This window comes from Cupressus sempervirens, chromosome 5 (genome assembly GCF_028749045.1).
Source record: "Cupressus sempervirens isolate cs-2001-9-10 chromosome 5, ASM2874904v1, whole genome shotgun sequence".
NCBI lineage: Eukaryota > Viridiplantae > Streptophyta > Pinopsida > Cupressales > Cupressaceae > Cupressus > Cupressus sempervirens.
Genome location: NC_143122.1, coordinates 526,413,972 through 526,424,277, shown reverse-complemented (window position 1 = coordinate 526,424,277; position 10,306 = coordinate 526,413,972). Strand labels below are relative to the sequence as shown.

The window sequence follows — 10,306 nt, the reverse complement described above, 5'->3', positions numbered from 1 at the left end:
CTCACTCCTAATAGGGTGATTGAAATATTTTGACCAGGTCACATTTAACAGTGTGTTTTGTAAGCTTTAATAGGGTTGGCTCTTCATAGAGCTCACTTTAGAAGAGTGAAAATTGGTAGCATATTATTGGTGATTTTTTCCAAATTGGGTTTCCACATAAAATCATTGTGTCAAAATTTGTGATTGATTTTATGGTTTTGCATGTTTACATTTCTGCAAATTTATTTTGACATAGGTTAGCAATATGCATATGTTTAATGTATTGAATGGCCAATGCATGCGTAATTATAAATTGCAATACTAAAAAGTTTTATTTGTACATTTGGACCTTGGATAACTGATTGACCCCCCCTCTTAGTTATTCTAAAGTATTCCAACACCATGTTGAGAGACAACACGTGATGTGGAGTTATGTAGTATAGTAGAAACCTTATATATAGTGTTATGTTGCTATGATATCTTGAGAAGTCCTTAGTGACCACAACTTTCCTCTATACAACATCAAAAACTTATTGATTGAATAGTTGAGTTGCATCATAGTGCTAACCTAACATTCCTTCTTATTCCTAATTATACTATTATCCTTTTGGCATGTGATATTGGTTATAGTCAAGGTATGGGTGCGAGCTCTCATTTATTCCTTGTAAGATTTGGTTATGATCTAGAAGCCAAGTGCAAAGAACAATAGAAAGAGAGAATGAATATGCCAAGAATATGTTGTATTCTTATCAAGAATGTAATACAAATCAAAATAACAAATAGTAATTACATAGGAAACCCCTAAGTCAAGGTGAGATCACAGGAGTGTTTGAGATGATAAAAACTATCATTTTCTCATCACGTGATAACCAACATGAAAATTTGTCACCCCACAAATGGTTGATAGGTAATAGTATTATAACACCATAAATTGTGGATCTCCCACCAAAGGCAAAGTCACATGTCTATAAAAGATGGATCACCCTCCATAGTGGAAAATTTCATTCACTTTAAGTGGTTATGATAATATAATAATATGATAGGTTCACCAAAAGTAGACATGCTCCAACTACTTTTAAAATTCACTAAGTAAGCTTAAGTAAAGTGTGACTAGGACCTAGGTGATAATTAATGAAGGTAAATGTCATACTTAAAACAAAATTTCTAATACATGACATAGATGTTAGACACAAATATATTGAGAGGCATGTGAATAAATATATTAAAATCTCATTTTGATTGAAAATTAATTATCATCAACACATCCGTATTATTGCTTTTTCTCTTTTCCATGTCTTTATTTTTATACATTTTTATGTTTATTTTTGTTACTTATGTACAATTGTGTATGTTTTTTTGTTTAATTTTTTTATTTAAATTTTATAGTCTATACCTTTAGTTTTTGTCTCCTTATCTTTAAAGACTAAGTAGCTTTTATTTTTATATTTTTTGGTTTATTGTTGTTGATTTTAGTAGGTCTCTTTATTTGAATTTTTTCTCTTCTTTAATCTCTTTAGTATATTAATTTAACTTTTTTTATTAGTCTTCATGTTTAATATTTTTAGTTATTCTCCATTTAGTATCTTTTTTTTCTCTTGTATTGTTGTTCCACATTTTAGACTTTGGTCTTCTATCCTTGTTTATATTTCTACTTCTATTATTTTTTGGTCTTATCTGTGACTCCTCTTTTACTTTCCTTGACCACTATCTCCTCCTTTCAACCTCCCCCTTTTAAGAGAGCTTAGGTCTACAGCTATTTATTTTTCTCCTCATGCTTTCTCTCTTTATCCTGATGATGGATCATGGAGTGTGATCTGAAATGTTGATGAAAAAATAATCACACAATCAAATTGAGAAACAACATTCAAAAAGATTCTCATGGATTGTGGAAATATAATTACTATTACATCCATATTTATCATTAGGATTTCTTACTTGCATCTTACCAAGTCAAGAATATAAACACATATGAACACAATAAATCAAGCCTTGGAAATTAATAGACCCATTATGATGTGAATTAGGCACCAACCTACTAAAGATACCAATCCCTAATTATACTTGAAAGAAACAACCTATAGGAGGCATAAAACCACTACACCAAGATTTGAGCACTAACTTAGTTTGAGACCACAATCTCAACAATAAGAAAGAGATATAAGTAGAGCTAGTTTTGAAATAATGCAAGAGTGACATACAAATCTTGGCCTCCTATAGGAAGAAGGAATGACATAAAATGGTAGACTTCATCCATGCTTTCATGGCATCAGTGACCAATGGGCTAGGACTTTTGTAAAAGCAGGCTTTGGACAAACTAATTTAATAGGGATGGAAGGAATTGGGAGGACAAGATGCAATCAAAAAATAGTGGTTCTTTACACAAATAACCAAACTTATATTTGAAGAAAGTAGAGAAAAAAATCGGTGGCTGAAACAACCTACATCACTATTGGTTTTGGACTAGAGGCCAATGGTAGAGGGGGATAAATAGGGTGCAACTTGAGCAATAGTAGCATCAAGATGAGTAAGCACTCAACAATATCTAGAATCTTTGGCCTTCCTAAATGATAAAGCACTAGTATTGAAATGGTTTGGCCCCATAACTAAAATAATAAAATTATTAAAGGAAAAATGAAGTGGTTTAAACTTTGCTAGAGCTCTTATCAATGGTTTCCTATTAGTGATAATAGATACAGAGGAAGCTAGGGAATGGTTTTGAAGAATGGGTCATATACTATCGATGAAAAGGTTTTTTTTGTAAAGAAATGGATGCCAAATTTCAATCCAAAAAAGGAGGAGGTGCATGAGATCTTTATATGGTTCAAACTTTACAATCTACCCCAAGAATTTATTGGAGAGAGGAAATCCTAAAACTAATAGGTGAAGCCTTAGCCAAAGTAATAAAAAAAGAGGAATTATTTGATCTTGTGGATTTCTCTATATGCCCAAGGATCCAAGTGTGGCGGTAGGAATGTTATGAAAAGCCTACACACATTTTTTAATTTTTAGACAAAAGGAAACTATTAATCGTGGAAGGTGAAAGGTTGAAAGAGAACCAGGAAGATGGTAAATCCAAAGGTAAAGGAAAGAGTTGTGACCATATACATCCCTCACAAGGCTCTTTATCCTCAAACAAAAGAAGAATCCTACAATTAAGAAACCTGTAATTATCACAAGCATGTGTGGATGAAGCATGTTCCCTTTAATGGGTAACTCAGAGGAGAGAGATGGTATGGGTTCCACCTCTCTGCAATATCAAAAAAGAAATAAAACTATATATGGAAATTCTCACCATGAAATCAACTTAATAGTCATTCTCAAAACCATCCACTCTTAAATTGTTTGTTCAAAACCAATCAAGCATACTAATCAAGTTTTAGTGTGTGATGTTTAAGTGGTTCATTCAAAACCAACCAATCATGAAGAAAATATATTTATTAAAATTCCTTCTAAAATTCAGCCATAAACACTTTTTTTATGTTTGAAAATTTTCACAATCCATTAAATAAAAATAACGTAATTTCTAGATTTCATTGTATACAATTTTTTACAACTTAAAAAATCACAGTCCATAATCTATTATCAGAATGAGAAGAGCTGAGAAAATAATAAATGACTAAGTGTAATATCAATTATTGATAAAAAATTCTCGCACAATCAAAACTAAAAGAAACACTTCTTAAATATTATCCAAAACATTAAATACAAAATCTCTAACACAACCAAAACTACAAATAATAGAATAAAAAATATAAAGATTCATTTTTTTATGTTTCAATGACGATATTTGATTTCTGTCTGTGGGATATTTCATTGAAGGCTTGTGATATTTCTTATCATTTATGTCACTCTTACTAATGTTAGGACATTTAGCTACAAAATGACCAACTTCATAGCACTTAAAACAGTTCAGGAATAGTTTACCTTTGAATTTTCCTTTTCCTCTTGATAATATCCTTGCAAGCAATGTTTCAATATCATCCATATCATCTTTATATTCAGATTCAATTTCATCTTTACTACTCTTCTCTTTCTTTGAACTACCAATGGTTAGAGAAGACTTAAAAGCATTTCCAAGTGTAACCATATTGTTATCATAATTGACTAACTAAACTATCCAGTGTAAGATCATTACCAAGCATAGCTCTAACTTCTTGAATTGCATAAACTTTTATAGCATAAATGGGTAAAAGAGTTCTAAGAACTTTACTTACAATTTCACTATCACTGATAACTCCTCCAATAGATCTGATTGCACTTACTACTTCCTTGATTTGGTTCACATTGCAACATTTTCACCTTCTTTCATTCTCATGTCATCATACTTGCCTCTTGAACTTTCTGCTTCATCTCTCAACACATTTGGATATCCACCATGTACAAGTGACAACTCGTCCCACATTTCTTTAGCATTAACACAAGTCTTGACATCATCAAGCTCAAGAGCATTCATGAAAGATGCAATTTCAATCATCATACTATTATGGTCTTTCTTCTTAGCCATTTTCTCCAAGGTCATAGGAAGGGGTGTAGTATATCCACTATCCAGCCAATATGTGGCATTGTCACCAATTCTAGATAGGTGTAGCTTCATTCTATTTTTCCATAAGGAGAAATTCTCCCTATTAAGCTTTGGAACCTCTCTCTTATACATTTTCAAATCATTAGCTCAAGTTCCTTCAAACTTCTTCCTCCAAGCATTGTGCTCTTATACCAATTGTTAAATAGTTGAGGGGTAGGGTAAATCAGCTATGCCCAACTATCCTATAAGCCTTTCAAACACTTTAGTACCAATGCAACTTCATAAACATAAAAAACAATGACTCAGTGATCTCATTCAACTTCACAATTCAATCTTGTAATCAATCATTTTCAAATTGTTATCTCACTATTTCTATTATTACTTTCAAACTATTATCTCACTATTTATGTTATTACTGAGTATTAGAAATATAACTTAGCTTTTACCTTACTATTACCTAGTTGTTACTGAGTTGCAGTATTGAGTAAATACCATAAAAATAAACTTGCAACATAAAAACATTCACATATTTGACACCATGACTTAACGTGGAAACCTTATAAAGGAAAAAACCGCCTAGAACCGACAACCTAAAATAATTTTCACTCTTCTAAAATGAGCTCTGCTAGGAGCCAACCTTGTTAAAGGTCATATGCACATTTTTTGTGTGACCTTGTTAGAGGGTTTTAACATAAATATCATCTAGACCTTATTACTCCTTGAACTTGTCTAAAGAGTGACTTGCTCTAAAGGACTTACAAATATCACTAATTAATGTTATCATATAGGATTTCATTGACTTGCTAGGTCCACTCGATTAAGAGATTTTTTTGCTACAATGGTATTAAAGCAATAGTCAAATGATCTATAATATCTAGCATTGCCTTGCTTTTTCATATCTTTGTTATGTTACGTCTTCTTCCTATGATCTCCTTCTGATCTTTGTCTGGCTGATTCACTTCTTCACACTTTCACTAACTCAGCTTGATCTTCCTTATGCTCTTCTTGGTTCACCTTTCTCCTTTCCTTCTCTTTCTTCAATAATTCACATCCATTCAACATTTAATTACCAACTAATCAACAACCAAAAACTTATTCCAACATCTCATTAAATGGTAAAGTCTCCGCTTCCAGATTCTTCTACGTTTTGTGGCTTAACCACATTCGTAAATCTCAAATTATACCAAATACATTGAATCTAGTCACTTGGAAAATAGAACTTTCATTGAACTTTGTGCTCAACCTTATCTTGTTTAAATAACCAACATTGGATCTTCATTGTATTTTTCTAGCCATAGATCTTGTAACTAACTTTGACTTTCACCTTTGAACTTCTCAAACATTCTTTATTTTCACCATAAGTCGACCTCATATTCCATATTTCTTAACTTTTTCTTTCATCTCATACTGGTGAACAATTACATTTCACTTAAGTCATACATCACTCAATTAAGATATGAATTATTTGGTTAATACTATAGTAGCTCAAGCAATACTGTATTCTTTTTTTCACGTTGTCACTTGGTGTAGTTTGTTAGTTTGTATAGCTTGGTGAATACATAGACTTCATACTACATTACATGATTTCATGATTGTAAAACAATCAAACCAATATTACATTATCAATGTCCAACTCATTCAAGTGCCCATTGAATACCATACTTATCAACTTTGGCATCATCATACTTTCTTCAAATCCTCTTCATCAATCAAATGACATGACACTCTCTCAAATTAGCATAATGCCTAGCCAAGTAAGATGTTGTAACAATATAACAACTACTATGACTCTTTCACATACATTCATAGCATTCTTAGTTACATCATCAGTTGAGGCTAACACTTACCTCTCTATAGGATTCCACTGTAACATTTCAGTGACTCCAAGGCGTAGCAATGGCTCTCTAAATGTGATTTGTTAAGGTCAACCAAGTATTAGGTATTTCATCTCTCCACTTGTCAAAATCAAATTTTCAATTAAAGCTTTCCCAATAATATATATATTTTAATTAATGTTGTGTGCAACTATTTTATAAGCATGAGATAGCCATATTACTTGACAAATGAATAAACATAAGAAAGGTCTCACATGTTTCCTCTAACAATTACAATTTTGTTGACTAACAAGTCCGAGTTCCATTGTATGCATATAAAAATTGTAACTATCAAGTGAAACATGTGGCACCTCTTTTGATTCCAAATAAATTGGCTATCTTCCCACTTCAATGCTATACGATTCAAAGATGCTTGGGTTTACAATGTATCATAGAGTTTGAATTGAATAAGGTAATCATTCATTTTCCTAAACTATGTTGAATTTATATGAAAGCCTATTTTATTTATAAAGATGTTGCCACGGAGGGTACTCATATTTATTGTCAAGTATAATCACATAACCATAAATATGTCATTACCACACAAAGGGTTCACTATTATTGTTTATGCAAAAAATCTGCTTATTAAGTAACTTGTTCCATAAAGTTACAAAAGCTTACATCTTGGTATCCTTCTAAGCTTTCCTACCTTCTAAGCATGTTTTTTTTTCTATAACTATTCTACATTTCTATATGGTACTCATCAAGTAGGACTATAAGTTACAATTTTAGTGTGTGAGAAAAAAAAATACAGAGTATTTCTATATAGTGGTGTTTTAGCAGGATGTTTTATGCTTAGAAATATTACAAATATGGGAATATCCTAACTTTGATATTGTATTGGTTATATGTTTTTGAAGGTCATTCAATAGTCCATTTCATAAGAACTATATTACCACAGATTGTTGATCATACAAAGTACATTGATGGTGAGAAAGAGGGCACACTTACTTTGGACAAATCAATAGGCAATGTCTTTACATGCTGCAATCAACTATTTAATTGGCTTGTAGACTTCTTTTGTGGGCCAATGAAAGTATTGCTTAAGACTAATATTAGTCTTCTGAGATGAAAATATTTGAAGAGCTTATTAATGTTTTTACTGATTGGTTTCATCTTCTGTGGCCTAATGAAACTATTGCTTATCGCTAATATTAGTCTTTTGACATGAAAGGATTTGAAGAGCTTATTAATGTTTCAATTGATATATTACATTTCTTTCATATTTTTTGTGTGTGGGTGTTGCAAGTGTTGGTTTCTAGTCTAGGACACACACTTGTTTTAACACTTCAGTATTGATATAAAGATGGTTCCTTGTGACTCTGTAGGCATTGTCACTACATTTTATGTAAGCAATACTTATTCTACAATCATATTTATTTGCTCATTTCAATCTTTCATCTTCTTATGTATAACATAACAATTATAATTTATTTTTGTGAGTTGCAACTATCACCACAAAACTCAAAGCACGATGAGATACACTTTTAGTTCTTACCCAAGTTTACATTGATTTTACAATAAATGACACTATAGTAGCAAAAGGAGAAATAAGTTTGCTTGAACTTTTGCAACTAGTGAAGATGGATAATATGTTATTGAGTATGTTTTGAGATATGTTGCTATCAATGCAAACATTACACCTAAGTGATGTAAGTACTAATTAAATTTCAATTTAAAATTTTGTTTGAAAATCAATCTATTGAAAGTAAACCCAATTTAAAAGGTTAAAACAAATATTGAATTAAACATGAAATGAACAAAACCAATACAAATCAAGACTCATATTGTGTACGCATTTTATGTAAATATACTTGTTGGGAAAAAAAAAATGTTCTAAAGAGTTGCCACCATTATATCTATATAAGGCGCGAGGCCTGTGAACTACCAACCAACAAAGGCCACCACTAAAATGATTTAAGAATCCAATACATACCCACTTGTGCCTAAAACCTCTTTGGGATTAGAGCCAAGGACTGAGGGGTATCCATGCCATCAAAATGACCTAGAGCACGATCCCAACCTCATCTCTTATGATGTCAGAGCCTTGAATGAATGAATGAAAAGTTTTAATGACGTCCACGAGACCAAACGGTCTAAGGGACGACACTAAGGTTCAATCACTTTGGTTGATGCAGTTTCTCAAGGCAGTCCCTTTTTCTGTGGATCCGCAAGATAATTGCTTTGTGCATTCTTGTCTTATCAAAAAGTTCTCTTATGTTGTTCATCCATAATGTATTCATAAGCAATACATTTTTTGATAAAGTGCTAGTCCATTTCCACCACTCCTATGTTGCAAAATGTACACATCCTTTCTTCCTACCCTTCTTTAAGAATCTTCCATCTATCAGTGATGAGAGCTAGTTCCGAGTTGAGCAATTAAGATTTTTGTCTTTCCTTTAGTTGTTGAGTGCAATTAAAGGAAAAACAAGACTTGATTTGTGGTGGGCTCTTTGTGAGCCATTCAACTTCACATCTTTTCTTACCACCCTTCTTTAGAAATCTTTCATCTAACCATGATGAGAGCTGGTATGGAGTTGAGCAATTAAGATTTTAGTCTTTCTTTTAATTGTTGAGCGCAATTAAAGGAAAGACAAGACTTGATTGGCGGTGGACTCTTTGTGAGCCATTCAACTTCACAAGTAAACCAAAAACCCATTAACATTTTCTTCTAAATTTTCAAAGTTCACTTTATAATAGAAAAGGGAGACAATAGTGAGAAGGAAGCGATTTTGAGTCTTGGTGGAGGGAGTTTCTTTGGATTTTAAGAAACATTGCAGACAAAGTTCAATGGCACGTGAGATCCTGGAGATAAAAATCTGCTACACTGTTTAGGAAAAAGACTTCTACTTATAACTGAAAAATCTGCTACACTGCTAAGTAAAAAGACTTTTACGTATAACTAACTGTCTTAGCCATCTCAAAGAGTCAAAGCATACAAGTGTCAGGAGCACGCTTATTTCAATTGCAGGTGTCATCCGAATGAACCATTCTGGAACTTTTTCTCCCTTAAATCTGAAACCCCAATCCCAGCGACGTGAGGGCTTTGGAAGACATGGCAGAAAACGGAATTCATCAGGAAGCCGAGGAGGAGGAGGAAGGCCTGTTCGATAAGGAGTCACCAGAGGTGGAAGGCCTGCTCGACGCTCTCAAAGCTCTGGTGACTCAGATAGTTGATCCAACACAATGTGAAGGGATGGGCGTAATTGAGAGGACCAAGCGAGCTTTCAAGGAGAATACTCCTCGAATCAAGTACTCCGCCAGGAATTCCACTTACAATTTGATGCATTGGATGCATCGAGGAGGATTGTGGCGAGCTTTTCTTGTCATATCGGTATGGAATCATCACCCATTGAACTAGTGGATATATTTTTGAATTTAAAAACCATCTCGTTACTGTTAAGATTCACATTGAGCACTAACAAGTCGTCATTCTTAAGCGACAATAAGAAATTTTAAGTCTTTGGACACACTTCTGTTCCTTAGCTACCAGCATTGCATAGGGCAGAGTCCTATGGAGGGACTTCTGCCTCAGTTTTATGCATCACGTGATCCCTTTAAACCTTATTATTTGATTTTGGAAAAATTAGACCCCAAAATTTAGAGTGTTTATAGGTCGGAGACTCGTAGCTTCGATGAACTTCATTTTCTTATGGTTTGGCTTAAAAGTTTCAGGGTTATTTCTCTGCAAACCTTGCTAAGATTTCTATTTCTCCGTAGCACTTGTCATTGAGAATTTAATTTCATGAGACCATTTCGTTGCAAAAGGCTTGGAGTATACTGAGACATTTTAGGAAGCCTCTTATTCATGGATCACCTTGGCTTTCTGTTGCTATGTAACTCCGTGCTGAAATTGTTGGCACTTCTATTATGTACTTCATGATTCCTTTTCCACTGATAAACTAGTCAAGTTACTGCTCGGTGGCGACAT

At 33.0% G+C, this 10,306-nt stretch overlaps 1 protein-coding gene across 1 annotated transcript in view; it reads left to right on the top strand.

The window, feature by feature from the left end:
- Positions 1-9,342: 9,342 nt before the first annotated feature.
- Positions 9,343-10,306, top strand: part of LOC149557015 (voltage-dependent L-type calcium channel subunit) — a 39,656-nt gene continuing 38,692 nt past the window's right edge. Inside the window, exon 1 of the mRNA XM_089831668.1 lies at positions 9,343-9,709. Within this exon, the coding sequence (XP_089687794.1) occupies positions 9,431-9,709 (279 nt within the window). The 5' untranslated portion in view covers positions 9,343-9,430. The remainder of the gene's footprint in view (positions 9,710-10,306) is intronic.